This window comes from Hyperolius riggenbachi, chromosome 7 (assembly GCF_040937935.1).
Source record: "Hyperolius riggenbachi isolate aHypRig1 chromosome 7, aHypRig1.pri, whole genome shotgun sequence".
Classification (NCBI taxonomy): Eukaryota; Metazoa; Chordata; class Amphibia; order Anura; family Hyperoliidae; genus Hyperolius; species Hyperolius riggenbachi.
The window spans coordinates 94,868,545-94,886,207 of record NC_090652.1 but is presented as its reverse complement, the minus strand read 5'-3'; the positions used below and the strand labels follow the sequence as shown (position 1 = coordinate 94,886,207).

The window sequence follows — 17,663 nt, the reverse complement described above, 5'->3', positions numbered from 1 at the left end:
CATAATTAAAATCTTGTAATGACCAGAATAGGCAGATAAAATGTGTGGGTTTTTTTGTACAGTAGCAGTGTTTATAATAAAACTATAGGGGATGAAATTGGAGAAATAGAGTATCTTTTCATTTTGTCCTTGTTTTTCCCTTTAAAATGCATAGAAAATAAGGTAATTACTGAAACCAAATATCAACCCCAAAAAGCCCAATTGGTGGTGAAAAAAACAAGATATAGATCATTTAATTGTGATTAATAGTGATTAAGCTATTGGCAAATGAAAGGGATGAGCACTGAAAGGTGAAAATCGGTCGTCCATTAGGGTAAAAACTCCTTTGGTGTGAAGTGGTTAATCCATCGCTGACAGCCACACTGGAAGGCTACATGACCTTCTGCCAAGCTGTCTGTATGTGGTAAAATACTGGATTATCTGGGCACAGAGATGGAAATGTTTGTTTCTGTGTGCTCTGTAGAGTGCTTGATAGTATATTGCCTCAGTATAAGCAGTTGCTCTGTAAGCCGCGCCCACGTTACCTGCTTCTTGTCCACTATGTTTAAGATCACCGCGGTCGCTACCCAAGCGATGGTATTTGCCAGCATGAAAATCATCATCTGTCGCCACCTCCACAGGGGGATCTTAGCTTCACTACAGGAAGAAGAAAATCACAATTAATGTCAGTTTCCACAACAAGCATATAAGTCCATCATCACTGTACAGCTAAATTCTACACAAACAAAGTGCTGAATGTTATCATGGGTTAAATGTGCTCAGAAGTCAGAACTACAGTAAAATTTACATTTTCTCCTCCCTGAATTCAGCTACTGAGTGGGTCAGTCAAGTGTGACAATGAGACACAAAGGGCTTGATTTACTAAGACAAACAGCATGCCTTATCAGAGTTAACACACCTTATCAGAGTTGGAACACCTTATCAGAGTAGCATAGTGATCCCTACGAACTTATGCCTGCTAATTGCCAATGACGAAAGCTCCACTTGTCCTGCCCTAAGCCCCTGCGGGTCCAATCACTTCAAAGGACATTATCCCCGCACTTTGATTGGCCCAATAGGCTGCCTGTCAAGTGGCAGGCAGCCTATTGGGCCAACTTTAACGTGGACTACCAAGTAGAGTAACCAAGCAGCTCGGGGTGACCCAAACCACTAGGAATGTATAGGGGGATAACAGAGATTGAAAAGCCCTCCTACTAATAAGCAATGCTGGTGAAATTTGCCTTCTTAAAACAGAAGGAAATTTGCAATAATTCAGCTATAAGTTAACATTTGTGGCTACCCACAATGCACCACTACTGAATATGCAAATTATCCCTTTATTTAAAGCTATAGGCTTGCTATAAACCAGCGGTTCTGGATGCTTGCTTGGCTTAACAAGGGTGAAAAGGGATAATTTGCATATTCAGTAGTCGTGCATTGTGGGTAACCACAAATGTTCACTTATAGCTGAATTATTGCAAATTTCCTTCTGTTTTAAAAAGGCAAATTTCACCAAGCACAGGAAGTAGGTGTGAAAAATCACGACCTTAAAGCACCCCTGACCTCGTTTTTAAATGACATATTTTTAATGCTTTTTATTTGTGGTACTGTGACATATGAGTCACAGCACCATCCTCCCTGTTTAGAGCACCCCTGTCCTCCGCTTTCCTAAGCTGTAATGCAGAGCTCGATGATGGGCAGGGAGCAAGTGTCACCACTTCCTTCGCTCTGCCCCTCCTCAGGAATGCCCCCTCCACTTGCCAATAATGTTCTTATTTGGGTATTCTGTAGTCCTGGCTAAAGATCTGGCCTTTCCTGGGTGTTAGGAGGTTGTCCCATAATTTCTCGTCTGATAATTTCTTAATCATAATTAGATCCAAAATAATTTACCTAAATTGCTGCAGAATTGCTCATTTTTAAGTTGCAAAATTGCTCTCAATGTTTTGAGAGTGATTTTGCAAACGCAAGTGGGCGCCCAGCTGAAGGAGGCACACAGGGGGACAGAAGGAGGAACAAATTGCGACAGAAGGAGGCACAAAAGAGGGCGCAAGGATGCACAATGGGGGACAGATTGAGGCACAAAGGGGGCAGATGGAGGCACAGGGAGACAGTAGGAGGCACAAAGGGGAACAGTAGGAGGCACAGGAAGAAAGAAGGGGGCACAGGGGGGCTGAAGAAGGCACACAGAAGACAGAAGGAGACACAAAGGGGGTAAAAGGAGGCACTATGGGGGACAGGAAAAACCACAAAGGGAGACAGTAGGAGGCACATAGGGGAACAGAAGGATGCACACAGGGAGACAGAAGGAGGCACAAAAGGGTGACAGAAGAAGTCAGAGGGGGATCTAAGGAGGCACAGGGAGACAAAAGGAGGCAGAGGGGGACAGACAGAGCTACAGGGAGACAGAAGAAAGCACAAAGGGGCACAGAAGGAGGCGCAGGGGACAGAGGTGGCACATGGGGACTGAAAAGGCACATGGAGACAGAATGAGGCACAAAAGGAGGCACGTGAGGACAGAAGGAGGCAGAGTGGGACTGAAGGAGGAATAGGGGGACAAAGAGGCACAAGGGGACATATGTGTAATGATCTGCTCTGCTGTCTGCACAGGCAGGCAGCTTTTTGACCATTTTTCAGGTCTGTATGCTGCAGGTCCCTGGAAAGGAGACTTGTTTTCACTGTGCAAGTATCAGACTTGCTGTTCTGGTGAGGGATTTGCATTCACTTATCTGGCTATTGATAGCTCTGCCTCTTTTGAAGGCTTGCAGTATAAATTCCATTTCCTCCCAGAATTCCCTGCTGGTCATAAAGGTTTGGTTCTGCCTAGACTTACCTTGAGTTACAGTTCCTCCTCTAATTGTTTGCTAAATATTGCCTTAGAGTAGTTATCCATTGGAGTGCACTAGCATTCCTTCTAGCGCAGTCAGATTGTTTATTATCTGCATTGCCTAGTTCTGTCTTATCTGTTGCGATTGCACTTCCTCCAACGGCGGCTGCCAGTGAATCGCTCTGTGTGTTTGGATTGCATTCGCCTTAGAGGTAGAGGCGGTGGATCTTTCTGTATTCTGTCTTGGAGTGTAAGCCAGAGCAGCGGTTGCTACTGGTTGCTCCATCTGTCTGTCTGTTTGGATCGCATTCGCCTTGGCGGTAGAGGCGGTGGATCTTTCTGTATTCTGTCTTGGAGTGTAAGCCAGAGCAGCGGTTGCTACTGGTTGCTCCATCTGTCTGTCTGTTGGGATCGCATTCGCCCTAGCGGTAGAGGTGGTGGATCTCTCGGTACTCTATCTTGGAGTGTAGCCAGAGCAGCGGTTGCTACTGGTTACTCCTTCTGTCTGTCTTGTCCGGTACGAATGCTTGCTGCTGTCTGGGTGAGGCAACCGATTAGCAAGCGTTTGCGTTCTTTGTTTGTTTTCCTTTTTTCGTGTTTCAATTGTTAGTCAGGGTTGGTATGCTTTGTCGCTGTTGCGCTTAACGTGCGGTGACCGTGCCTTGCACGCGCTTTGTCGCTATTGCCTTTAACGTGTGGTGACCACGTGTAGCTAGTCCTGTTTGTTCTTTCGTGTTGGATCGTGTTATTGGGTCTGTCTTTATTCATCCTATGATCTGTCTTTACTCAGTCTTGTGTCTCTATTGGCAATCGCTATTCTTGCGATTGCTTTCTCACTTTGGTTTTCGCTGTTGTATGTCTACCGTCGCCGGGTGGCGTCTAGATTGGTGGACATACATACATTCTGTCTCTGTGCTCACTCTCTCTCGAGAGAGGCTATATTGCCCTGTATTGCTTCATTTCGTACAATACCAATCTGGCATCTGTGGCTGTGTAGAGGGTTTATTCCTCTGCACTCCACAGCTCCATCTGCTGGTTGGAATTCCTTTCTACAGGTGCATTTGCACCATAGCTGGGTTCCTTTTCCAAGCGTTTGTGGAGGGTTTCCACAGTGTCAGCGCATATGTTGTGCGCTGACCTCGGAGATAATTCCACATTCGTTACAGAATGACCAGTCAAACTGAAATTCCCAGTGTAGAGGGAATTTCCGATTTGTATGATTTTGTCGAATATGGTTCTTGTACCTTTAAGAGGTTTAAAAAACTAGACTCTGAAACCAAAGAGGACTTTCTTTCTGCGTGTGTAAGATTTTTTTTTTAATCCTGCATTTCAGATAACTGATTCGTCCACATGGGCTCTTCAAATAGCTTATGTTTCATTGCAAGGAGATCTGTTTCAGTGGGCTTATGAGATTTTGAAAAGCAATTCCTGGAATTATAATCCTTATCAGTTTCTTACATTCATTTTTTTCTCACTGGTTTAAACTGCCTTCCTTACCACCTATTCTTGATGAGTGTGTACCTGCAAATCAATCAGCTGTTCTATCCATTCCATGCAAAACCATTCAGTCTGATAATGAATGCAGTAACAGCTCCTTTGCATCTAGACAGCAGCCACCTATAGCGGCTAAGACTAAAGGGAGAAAGTCTAGGAAGGCTTCCCAGCTGAAAGATCCGTTGCCCATAGCAACTGCAAATAAAAAAATTATTTCTGTAAAGTCTGAAATTTGGAACACACTTGAATGTGATAAGTCCAGAGAAACTTCTCAGTCTCAGGTTTTATTACCCCAAGCAATGACATATGTGGATCCTATGATAAGCAGAGTTATTCAGTATATTAAAGGAGTAAGAAAATCTATGCATGTCCCTGATCCCAACCCGTATGAGTGTGACCTTGATACAGGGTTGTTTGAGCCTCCATTTGCTCCATGGGAGACTGGGGCTTTGATTGAGGAGTTCGATATTGATTGGAAGGCGTTTTGCGATTTTTACATCGCAGAAAGCGAAGAGATTCTTAATGCTTGTATTAATTCTGTGTACACTTTGATTGAATCTGGTGAGTGTGACGAGTATTTTGCGGATCCGGTGATTTGTGTGTGGCGGACGATTTTGTATGAGTTGCACACACACCAACCAATTGACTCCAATAAAGAGACAACGTTGTCGGATGATTGTTCCTGCCTTTCTGGGGTAAAGCAAGTGAGTTTTGACTCTGTGCGATCTGAAATGAATGAGTGTGCTACTGTTGTTGACACCAGTGTAAATTCTGAAAGATTCTTTCCCATGGCAACTGCTTGTGTGGAGTTTGAATCTGTGCGATCTAATGCCTTTTTCTCAGGTGTTCCTGCAAATTATGATCAACATGAATGTGTCAGAGATATGTGGGATCCCTTGTCAATTAAAAACAGATCTTTTTCTCTCAGTAATTCCTTAAGATCCTCCATCTATGATCCTGTTATGGGGAAAATTCCTAAACTATGCAACCTCAAGAGTAATGTTAATGTGACTAATAAAGTTCCTCATGTTGTTGTCGCAACTTCTTCTGCAAATAAATCTATGCCTCACTCTGTTCACACCTGTGAAAACACATTGCCAGATGAAAATTGTTCCAATATTCCTGTCCTGGACATTTTACAAGTTGGTCCACAGATTTCGGAGGCTTGCGCTTTAGAAGCTTCAGTTTCACAACCGAAAGCGATCTTGGATTCACAAATTTTGCGTTCTGACTTCCCTGATTCGACATTGTTAGCCGAGTCTAAGGGTGAGACAGTGCTTTGGTTTTGCGAATCTGATACTGAGGGATCTTTGCTTTGTCCAGGGAATATTTCTGTGAGCCTGCCCTGTACCATGAATGAAACTGTGATGTCCACTCGCACTGACATTGGTGAGTCCCTTTCTTGCTCTGAAGAGGGTGCTGACTTTCCACCCTGTACTCTGGATGAATCAATGTTGCCTTGCATAAAATTTCCTGCAGTGAGCCCAGAGGCTCGTCTGGGTATTGCAACTATTCTCACCTGTTCTTCTGTCATTTCAGGATTGCAGTCTGGTTTGACTGCTATGCAGGATTCTGCGTGCAGTGAAACTAGAGTCAGGGAGTCAGTGTTTGTGTCAGTAGATAGTCCTGTGCATCCTGTTCATGAGAATGAAGTTCAGTCTCAGCGTATTGTAGAACCATCCCTGGGACATCTGCCCTGTCCGCAGAATGTATTTGATGTTTTGCCCTGTAACATGGATAGTTCAGAATCCTTGATTACTTTGTCAGAAAACTTAGGGAATGATGTTCCTGAGGTTTTGTTTGATGTTCTGGAGGTCTCTGAGTTCCTCCCAAAGGGTGTAGAACTTTTAGGAGATGCCTCCTGCCCCCCAGGCCCTTCTGAGGTATTGCCCACTTCAGTAGGCATTGCTGTTATGCTGACAACTTTTGCAGCTCTTGTGGAGCTTCAGTCATGCTTAGTCAATGAGGAGTTTTTGTTAGATACAATTACAGTCACATAAACTTTTAAGTCTGAGTCCAAGTCTTCTTTTGAAAGACCAGTACTTGTGACCACTACTCGTTATGATGTTCTGCCCGGTCCTGGTTTTGGTCTTGTCGTGACTGACTCTGAGGTTTGCAGTTCCTTGACATGTCCAGAAGTTTCTCTTGTACTAGTGTACCCAGATGCGATCTGTGAATCCAGAATGCCCAAGTGTGTCTCGTTTGCCAGCATGCTCAGATGCTTCCTCAGTGGAGATATGTTCTGATATTGCCTGCCTGCATGCCCAGAAGTGGTTCCTGAAAGCCCTGATCTTGATGGTTGTCCTGGTAACCCTGAATCCGGAATTGTCATAGGTTCCATAGGGGTTCTTGATAGTTCTCCATGTGAACCTGAGCATTCTGACCTCTTGGGATCTCTGCGGAGCTTCAAAGTGTTCTGGGAGATTCTGAGAGAAATTTGTCTTGGTACCCTGGATTGGATCAACAGTGGCTTCTGTGTTGATAGGGACACTTCTAATGGGTATTGTGGGAGGTTTGGTATTTTTGGACGGTCCCTGGAAGGTGGTGGGTATTGCTCGGAGAGTTTTGATGGGTTCTTCTCTTGCATTCGCAGTTCTGATGGGTGTTATGCTGAGACTTGTAGTACCGATGGGCATGTTTCAGTGGGTCCTGCTCCCAATGAGTTCGGTTTCGGGAGGATTGATTCTGGAATTTGGCTTTGTCGGGCTGTCCTGACCTTCATGAGTCTTCAGCCAGACTGTTTTGTTGGAAATATCAGTTTTGAAGGACATCTGCAAGCCATCCCTAGAAGGGGGGGGGGGGGGGGAGGTACTGTAATGATCTGCTCTGCTGTCTGCACCAGCAGGCAGCTTTTTGACCATTTTTCAGGTCTGTATGCTGCAGGTCCCTGGAAAGGAGACCTGTTTTCACTCTGCAAGTATCAGACTTGCTGTTCTGGTGAGGGATTTGCATTCACTTATCTGGCTATTGATAGCGCTGCCTCTTTTGAAGGCTTGCAGTATAAATGCCATTTCCTCCCAGAATTCCCTGCTGGTCATAAAGGTTTGGTTCTGCCTAGACTTACCTTGAGTTACAGCTCCTCTGCTAATTGTTTGCTAAATATTGCCTTAGAGTAGTTATCCATTGGAGTGCACTAGCATTCCTTCTAGCGCAGTCAGGTTGTTTATTATCTGTATTGCCTAGTTCTGTCTTATCTGTTGCGATTGCACTTCCTCCAACGGCGGCTGCCAGTGAATCGCTCTGTGTGTTTGGATCGCATTCGCCCTAGCGGTAGAGGCGGTGGATCTTTCTGTATTCTGTCTTGGAGTGTAAGCCCGAGCAGCGGTTGCTACTGGTTGCTCCATCTATCTGTCTGTTGGGATCGCATTCGCCCTAGCGGTAGAGGTGGTGGATCTCTCGGTACTCTATCTTGGAGTGTAGCCAGAGCAGCGGTTGCTACTGGTTACTCCTGTCTTTCTTGTCCGGTACGAATGCTTGCTGCTTTCTGGGTGAGGCAACCGATTAGCAAGCGTTCACATTCTTTGTTTGTTTTCCTTTTTTCGTGTTTCAATTGTTAGTCATGGTTGGTACACTTTGTCACTGTTGCGCTTAACGTGCGGTGACCGTGCCTTGCACGCGCTTTGTCACTATTGCGTTTAACGTGTGGTGACCGCGTGTAGCTAGTCCTGTTTGTTCTTTCGTGTTGGATTACAGTTTGTTATTGGGTCTGTCTTTATTCATCCTATGATCTGTCTTTACTCAGTCTTGTGTCTCTATTAGCAATCGCTATTCTTGCGATTGCTTTCTCACTTTGGTTTTCGCTGTTGTATGTCTACCGTCGCCGGGTGGCATCTAGCTTGGTGGACATACATACATTCTGTCTCTGTGCTCATTCTCTCAAGAGAGGCTATCTTGCCATGTATTGCTTCATTTCGTACAATACCAATCTGGCATCTGTGGCTGTGTAGAGGGTTTCTTCCTCTGCACTCCACAGCTCCATCTGCCGGGGTGAATTCCTTTCTACAGGTGCATTTGCACCATAGCTGGGTTCCTTTTCCAAGCGTTTGTGGAGGGTTTCCGCAGTGTCAGCGCATATGTTGTGCGCTGACCTCGGAGATAATTCCACATTCGTTACGATATGGAGGCACAGGAGCACAGAAGAAGGCAGAGGTGGCACAGGGGGACTGAAGGAGGCACGTGGAGAAAGAAGGAGGCACAAAGGGAGGCAGAAGGACAAACAGGGGGTCAGACATGGCACAAGAGACTGAAGGAGACACAAGGAGACAGAAGGAGGTGCAAAAGGGGGGAAAAGGATGTACAAGGCACAGAAGGACACAGTGGCAGCTGCCTACAACTTACGCTAAGCAGATGCAGCAGAAGCAAGTAATAGAACACATGTGGGGGTGGGGCTTTGGCCAGGGGCGTGGTTTCACCCAGGGGGCGTGGCTTAATCCAGCAACATGGCGCCCCCAGGACCAATGGCACTCCAGACAATGGCATGTACTGCCTATGCCTAGAGGCTCAAGCGTTTATTGCTGTGGTCTCACACAAGTTTTTATCGGCTACATACCCAAGTAAACGGATCTGTGTTTTACATCTTTGCAATACTGTAGTATGCAACCTATGTGTGTGCCCTGTTTTCTTTTATCTATTTTCCAGATCTCTATAGCATGTTGGTACCAGAAGGAAGAAGGGGTTCTGGACTTACCTTGATTTGGTTCCAAGGATTCTGCCAACAACGAGGTTAGAAAGGCCAATACCAAGCATCTGTACAGAGGTAGCAAGACCGATAGCTGTGCCCAGGGTGGCTTGTGGGACCAATAGGGGGATAGATGGCCACATGCTGACCTGAAAGTAGAAGACACATGTATGAATACACTGGGATGTATTACATTATTACATTATTACATTATGTGCGGTCTGGCCATGCATGCACCCACGTCGCGGGGATAGGTCTGCACCTGCGCAGAACTACTACACAGGTGCAGAACACTGCCGGCAATGGGGGTTGTGACGGGGGAGTGGCCGCGGTCAGACTGCGCCAACTGGCTCCCACTCAAGAACTTTTGCGGCCGAATTCCAGGCGGTGGAGGAGGGCGATAAAGGATCGATCAGCCTGGAGGGGGCTGATGCCCCAGTTATGTATAATTTTCCTCTTCCTTGCTAACTCAGGTTCCCTTTAACCTCTTCTGGACCGCGTGCCCCATAAGGATCAGAGCCTTTTTTGTGGTGGAGAAATCGGCTCCTGACCGGCGCACAGAACGATTGAGACACAGCGACAGCAGAGCACAGAGTGTGATATTTACGCCCTGTCAGAGTCGCACATCCGCAACGTGGATTTCATCTACGTCAGCACTGAAGTGGTTAAAAGGCAATGAAATATAACGCATATGTTGTCTTCTAACAAGTGCCAATAAAAAGTTAAATTTGAAAAAAAAAAGGCAATGGAAGCTGCCCTGTGCTTGTTTATTACAATCAACAAAGCAGGGTTGCAAATAAACCACAGCCTCAAAGTCTATTTAAACTGCCTCCATAATACAGCGGTTTCAAAAATATAAATTTTATTTTTGTTTTCCAAGCGATCTTTCAAAGCATATTTTTAGCAAAGAAAAATCAGTATTCAAAGATTATTTGCAAGGAGTGGCATAATGTATCTGAGTGTTTCGTAACACCCATTTCACAAGCCCCCCCCCCCCCCCCCCCCATACAGAGCCATATCCAATCCATGTCATGCATTTATGATGCAGAAACATCTGCAAGTTGGATTTCATGGCTCTGGAAAATAATACATTTGCTCTATAATAAATTACTGTATTTCATGGTCACTATTACCTAATCTGGATGCCGGATTTATACACAATCTCTGATACAGCTTTAACAATTTTAAAATATTATATGTACAATACTTACTATGAACCAACACCCTCCTATATCTGAACTGCTTCTTGGGGGATTGGCATTGCTAAGTGACACTTACCATGGAAACCTGGACTGTGAACTGACACAGTTCTAAGAACAGAGTTATACTATATCTACAATTAACATTTTAATAACTTTTTTTTTTTAAAAGATTGTGGTCAGTCTTTTATTTCAGGATTGGAACCTTACCGCAGCGAAGGAGTATGTGACCCCGAGCCACAAGGTAGAGACGAGTGGAGGGACAAAAGTAAACGCCAGCAGGGCAAAGACAGGAAGTGTGAGGACCGCACAGAGGACAGACAGGATCCCTCTCATGCCCACATAGTCCTGCAAGAGAAACATGTATGTGCATGTAAATAGCAACATGGACCTTGTAAGTATTCTTACAGTAATGGCATCTGCTTGTGGTAATATGAGATCTAATGATTGAGGCCAGTTTCAGACTACCGGCTAGCGTTAGTGTTGCGGGGACTGCTCCGCCCCCGTCAACAACAGGCCTTTGGGGATTACCACCAGTAGTGTCGCTAGAGATCATGGGGTCTCATAGCAAAACATTTACGGGGCCCTAAGATGTAGGCACTCTTAAGCAATGCCATCTGCCCCTACCCTATAGATAAGTGTAAATTGAGCAATTTCCATTCTCATGCAGTCACCACTGCACATGGTTCATGGGGCCCTCAGATGTAGACACTCTTAAGCAATGCCACCTGCCTCTACCCTATAGATATGAGTTAATTGGGCAATGTACATTCTCATGCAATCACCACTGCTCATGGTTCATAGGCACTGAGACAACGTCAGAGGGTGGAGAAACACAAGAAATGTAATAGTGAATACATCAAGTACCACTTGCCCTCCCCCCCCTCATCTAGAGCCCCATAGCAGCTGCTATGGCTATTGCTATGCCCCTGATTACCGCGTTAGTACGTGGTAATCCCCATCTGGCAGCCGGACAAGCAGGAAGTGACACTCACTTCCTGTAGCCAAAGCGATCTTGTGTGTGGAAGCGTATTGCTAAAAATACGCTTCTGTGCATGCGTGACGTGTAAAACTTTCGGCGGGTCTTCATACACAAACACACACACACACACACATCATCATAGACTTCCGTCAGCTGCAGGTTGCCACAGAATCTTGCGGTAATGTACTGTAGATCCGTCCTTGCGCCGGGGATGTGGCGAAATTGTCACTTCCATCACATCAGTATGAATGGCCCCATAGACTTCCATTAGGCTGCGGTGGGCTTAAAGTCATTGGGAACCGCTGGTAAAAAAAACAAAACCCAGATACTTACCTAAGGAGAGGGAAGGCTCTGGGTCCTATTGAGCCTTCCCTCTCCTCTCTTGGTGCAGCTCAGGATCCCCCTTTTGAATCCCCCGCCACAGGGGACTTCGGAAGCCTTTGGGAGCAGAGTCCTCCTGAAGACAGACGGCTTCATACTGCGCTCGCGAGTGCACAGTATGAAGCGGCCTGTCTTCGGGAGCACTCGGGCTCCTGAAGACTTCCGAAGACTCCCTTAGGCGGCGGAGAGAGCAGTATTTGCCTAATTTAGTCAAATACTTCTGTGGGAGATCCTACGCTGGAACGGGCACCAGGAGAGGAGAGGGAAGGCTCATTACGACCCAGAGCCTTCCCTCTCCTTAGCTAAGTATCTGTTTTTTATTTTAATCAGCGGTTGCCAATGACTTAAATATCAGTTGTGTGTAAATTGTTTGAAGGTATCCTAAGGGATGCTATACAATAATGTAGCACAGAATAATCTTATTTCAGTTCAACTGCATGGTTTTACTAAAGACAGGTCCTGTCTCACCAACATGCTCAGCTTTTATGAAGTGGTGAATGAAAATGTGTGCATGTGGATAGAGAACTGACCTAGAAGGCAAAGAGTGGTTATAAGCCTAGAAACTGCCCTGGCTTTGTTAAACTGTTCACAGTGAGATTGTGTCAAAATCTGGAATATCTTACCTCAGGAAGTAGTTATGGCAACCTCTATACTGTATCTACATTTAAAGAGCGCTTGGATGTTTTCCTTGCATTGAAGTGCATCCACGGCTATGATTACTAAGTAAAAGGGATGGTCAGTGAGATGCAAATAGTTTCAAGTTGATGCAGCATTATGACAATTTTGTATGCAAATTTATGCTGCTTGAAAATAAACCTATCAATTCCTGCTGAGGTAAAATTCGATTGGTCCATTGTCAGGCTGAATAATTTGCATAATCCTGCATTGACTCAAAATTATTTAAATCTTATTGACCATCCCTACTACGTATTTCCTGGGAGAGTTGATCCAGGTATTTATCTGGAGTCAAGAAGGAATGCTTCCCTTTTAAGGCTAATTGTCCCAGGCCTTATAACAAGGTTTTTCGGCTTTCCATGGATCAACTAGGATATGTGTGGGTTCAGGTCAGTGGGTTTGTTTTTTTCTAGTTGAACTTGAAGGACAGATGTTTTTTCAACCAAACTATGTTACAGTAACAAGCTACTAGAATCCCCCCTCCCTTTGAAGAGTTTGCACAGTGATGTAAGCCTGTTGTCTAGGTGATGTTAGCCGTGGGAGGGAAAGTAAGCTGTAGCAGTAAAGGAGTAAAATGAAAGGTGGCCATACATCAAGCGACTTGGCGGCCGATCGACATCTGATTTCATTATTACAATCAGAAGAAAATCGATGCTGCCAATAGCATGCTCGATCGATGATGCAACCAATTTTGGCCTGAAATTGGTCGCATGTATCGATCGGACATGTTGCAAGATGTAGGGTCGACATGCTCGGGACATCCGACGAACAGTACAGGACCCCCGGCGATGTCCCCTCTAATGTAAAATGTACCCCCATCCCTCCCCCGGTGCCCCGTGTGAATTCTTTACCGGAAGGTGTCCGCCGCTGGCTCCATGCTCCATCCAAATACACACGCCCCACATGGTCTCGTATACGTGGGTGCATGTATGACGTCACACGCGCCCGCATTATGCCAGCAACCACGAGAGGCATGTGTATGAGGACGAAGCATGGAGCCAGCAGTGGACACGGTCACGTAAAGTATGAATGCACGAGGCACATTTTACACTAGGGGTGGCAGCGCTGAGGTCTGCAAGGCAGAGGTTGCGGCGTCACAAGGCCGATTCCCTAGAGATTTCATGCTGAAACCGATGGAGAATTGGCCTGCGGTGTATGGGCAGGCAACAGATATCTCTTCAGTCAGAGAGAGATCCGTCTCTTAGTCGATCTGCCCATACCTCTGATGTATGAGCACCTTTACACTAAGCTGGGCTGAGAAAAAGAAAAAGGGCAGAAGTGATGTCACTTTTGGCTTCACAAAGAAACAGTAAAGATGGAAACCAGCAGAAATATTATTTTCTTTTTTTTTTATATCACAATTCTCCTAAATCTGACAGTGAACACTAAAACAAAAAATAACAGGATTTTTAAGCTTAATAAGTACTGTATATTCCTGTGTATAAGACTACTTTTTAACCCTTGAAAATCTTCTGAAAAGTTGGGGGTCGTCTTATACGCCGGGTGTCACTGATGCCGGGTGATACGCCCTATCCTGTTACCGCCTCTCATATCTCCCTGCTGAGGGAGCGTAATGTATTCTTCCATACCGCTCTGATAAACAGGTAGACAAGGAGAGCTGACCAGTCTACTCAAGGAGAGTTGACCAATGCAACAAGTCAATTGACTATATACTGTTATATACTGGGTAACACATAGAGTACAGCACCAGTATCTGTTCATACACAGCACCAGTACATGATTTTTTTTTATTTTTATTTTAATTTTATGTGCGTTGGAAGAGGGGTAGTCTTATACGGCAAGTATATCCCAAACTCTATATTTTAACTGGAAAAATTGGGGGGTCGTCTTATACGCCCAGTCGTCTTATACGCCGGAATATACGGGTAATTTCCTATTGGATGATTTATTTTTTTTCCAGTTAATATGGCGTTTCATCCCACTTTAAAGAATAGAGCACTTACAATAACAGATAATATCACCTTAGGTCTGCTAAAGTGGGTCTTGTGATATGTACACACCTGGCCTTGTGATATGTACACACCTGTGAAGACAGACAAGTAAACACTATATAGCATATAGCGGAAAGAATTGACAGATTATTGGGTGGGGCTGGGGAAGACCCGGCTGTCATGGTACACATTGGCACCAATGACAAAGTTAGTGGGAGATGGAAGGTCCTCAAAAATGATTTTCAGGTACTTGGAGATAAACTTAAAGCAAGGACCTCCAAGGTGGTGTTCTCTGAAATACTGCCAGTGCCACGTGCTACATCTGAGAGACAGAGGGAGCTTAGGGAGTTAAATAAGTGGCTGAGAAATTGGTGTAGGAAGGAAGGGTTTGGGTACCTGGAGAACTGGGCAGACTTTGCAGTCGGCTACAGGTTCTACAGCAGGGACGGGCTGCACCTTAATGGGGAGGGTGCAGCTGCATTGGGGGAGAAGATGGCTAAACGGTTGGAGGAGATTTTAAACTAGGATCTGGGGGGAGGCGGGAGGATAAAGTCTCAACATATAGACAAGATAAGGTAAAAAGACAGTGGGAGCCTAACATTATGGGGGGTGGAGAGGGGGGTGGGGACAGTGTAAAGATTAAGGAGGTTGGTAAAACTTCAAGTAGCCCATTTCAGGTAAACAAAATTGGTAAATGTGGTGGTAAAAATATAAAGTGCATGATAACCAATGCTCGGAGCCTTGCAAATAAAATAGATGAACTAGAGTTCATTCTGAATGACAAAGGCTATGACATTGTGGGAATAACCGAGACATGGATGGATGAAAGTCATGACTGGATAGCCAATTTAAAAGGATACAATGTGTTCAGGAGGGATAGAACAGGGAAAAAAGGTGGAGGGGTTTGTCTCTTTGTTAAGAATTCTTTTACAGCTGTCCTCAACGATGAGATGGAGGAAGATTGCGAAGATGTGGAGTCCGTTTGGGTAAATATTCATGGTGGAAATAAAAGTTGCCAATTGCTTATTGGGGTATGCTACAGACCACCTCATATTAATGAAGCTGCAGAACTGCAATTACTACAGCAAATTGAAAAAGCGGCAAGTAAAAATGAGGTCATAGTTATGGGCGACTTCAACTTTCCAGACATTGACTGGGGTATTGAGGCTACCCATTCTGGTAAAAGCAGCAGATTTCTGGCAGCACTACAGGACAATTACTTGACTCAAATGGTAACGGAACCAACTAGGGGGAATGCGTTACTGGATCTGATCATTTCGAATAGACCAGATAATGTATCAAATGTGCAGGTTCAAGAACATTTGGGAAATAGTGATCACAACATGATAACGTTTGATCTGGTGACTGATAGGCCACGGGGCAGCGGGACCACTAAAACTATGAATTTTAGAAAAGCAAAGTTCAATCAAATTAGGCAGGCACTAAGTTTGGTGAACTGGGATAATGTACTACAAGGGGAGGACACTGAAGGGAAATGGCAAGCTTTTAAACGTATTCTCAATCAATATTGTAGTATGTATATCCCATATGGAAACAAAATGTCTAGGAATAAAAAAAGGCCTCTATGGATGAATAGAAAGGTTAGAGATAAAATGAAGAGGAAAAAGAATGCCTATAAGGTCCTAAAACAGGAGGGGTCCGAGGCTGCACTCAGCAATTACAAGGAGTGCAATAAAAATTGTAAAAAAGAAATTAGGCTAGCAAAGATCGAAGCTGAAAATCAAATCGCTAGGGATATCAAATCTAACCCAAAAAAGTTTTACAAGTACATCAACTCTAAAAAAAGAAAGGTTGACTGTATAGGACTCCTAAAGGATGAAGGTGGAAACTCAATGGTGGATGACCAAGGTAAGGCAGAGTTATTAAATGCTTTCTTTGCTTCTGTCTTTACAAAGGAAACAGCACTGTTGCAAATTACAGAGGCGGAAGAGTCTCAATCTTCTAACTGTAATATTAAATACTTAACGCAGGAAGAAGTAAAGGCAAGACTAAATAAATTAAAAATAGACAAGGCACCTGGCCCGGATGGCATGCATCCTCGGGTCCTAAGGGAATTAAGTTCAGTTATAGATAAACCCCTTTATCTTATCTTTTGTGACTCTCTTGCAACTGGCAGAGTCCCAGTGGATTGGCGTACAGCCCACGTTTTCCCATTATTTAAGAAGGGCAAAAAATCAGATCCAGGAAATTATAGACCTGTAAGCTTAACATCAGTTGTATGCAAACTATTTGAGGGGTTACTAAGAGATACTATACATGACTTCATAGTAGAAAATAATCTTATTTCTCAGCATCAACATGGGTTTACTAAAGACAGGTCCTGTTTGACTAACATGCTCAGCTTTTATGAGGTAGTGAATGCTAATATGGATATTGGGAATGCTGTAGATGTGATATACTTAGACTTTGCTAAGGCCTTCGACACTGTTCCCCACAAAAGTCTGGTGCAAAAGATGAGGATGCAAGGACTGGGGAAGAGTCTGTGTGCTTGGATAGGGAACTGGCTAATGGACAGAAAACAAAGAGTTGTGGTCAATGGATCATACTCAAAATGGGAGACTGTTAGCAGTGGGGTCCCACAGGGGTCTGTACTGGGTCCAGTGCTCTTCAATTTATTTATTAATGACCTAGTGGATACAGTAGTGAGCAATGTTGCTATTTTTGCAGATGATACAAAATTGTGCAGAATCATCAACTCTAAGGAAGATAGTGTTATATTGCAACAGGATCTGGATAGGATGGCTATATGGGCACATACATGGCAGATGAAATTCAATGTTGACAAATGTAAAGTCATGCATTTTGGTCGTACCAATGGTCTAACACCATACAAAATAAATGGGATACAGTTGGGGACATCAAACTTGGAGAAGGACTTAGGAGTACTCATCGACAACAAGTTAAATAATCGTACTCAATGCCAAGCCGCTGCAGCTAAAGCTAACAAAATTTTGGGATGCATTAAAAGGGAAATAAAAACTCGAGATGCTAGCATAATATTGCCCCTGTTTAACTCTCTAGTAAGGCCACATCTGGAATATGGAATTCAGTTCTGGGCACCACATTACAAAAAAGATATTGCAGTTCTAGAGCAGGTGCAGAGACGAGCAACAAAATTGATACGTGGGATGGAAGGTCTCACTTACCAAGAAAGGTTAGATAAACTGGGTTTATTTAGTCTAGAGAAAAGACGCCTTAGAGGAGATCTAATTAACATGTATAAATACATCAGAGGGCAATATAATAGCTTGGCGGATGAGCTTTTTGTCCCTAGGCCTTCTCAAAGGACTAGAGGACATGATCTGCGCATGGAGGAAAAACGTTTTAGCCATTTATTTAGGAAAGGGTTCTTTACAGTAAGAGTGATTAAGATGTGGAATGCATTGCCACAGGAAGTCGTTATGGCAAACTCTATACCTGCATTTAAAGGGGGCTTAGATGCTTTCCTTGCGTTGAATGACATCCATGGCTACAATTA

The 17,663-nt window shown here is 44.3% G+C and overlaps 1 protein-coding gene across 1 annotated transcript in view; it reads right to left on the bottom strand.

The window, feature by feature from the left end:
- The window catches only part of LOC137525597 (lysosomal dipeptide transporter MFSD1-like), a 107,408-nt gene that overhangs the window by 17,998 nt on the left and 71,747 nt on the right, over positions 1–17,663 (bottom strand). The window contains exons 10-12 of the mRNA XM_068246745.1: positions 10,385–10,522; positions 8,985–9,124; positions 525–636 (exon numbers count right to left, since the gene is read on the bottom strand). Of these exons, the coding sequence (XP_068102846.1) occupies positions 525–636; positions 8,985–9,124; positions 10,385–10,522 (390 nt within the window). The remainder of the gene's footprint in view (positions 1–524; positions 637–8,984; positions 9,125–10,384; positions 10,523–17,663) is intronic.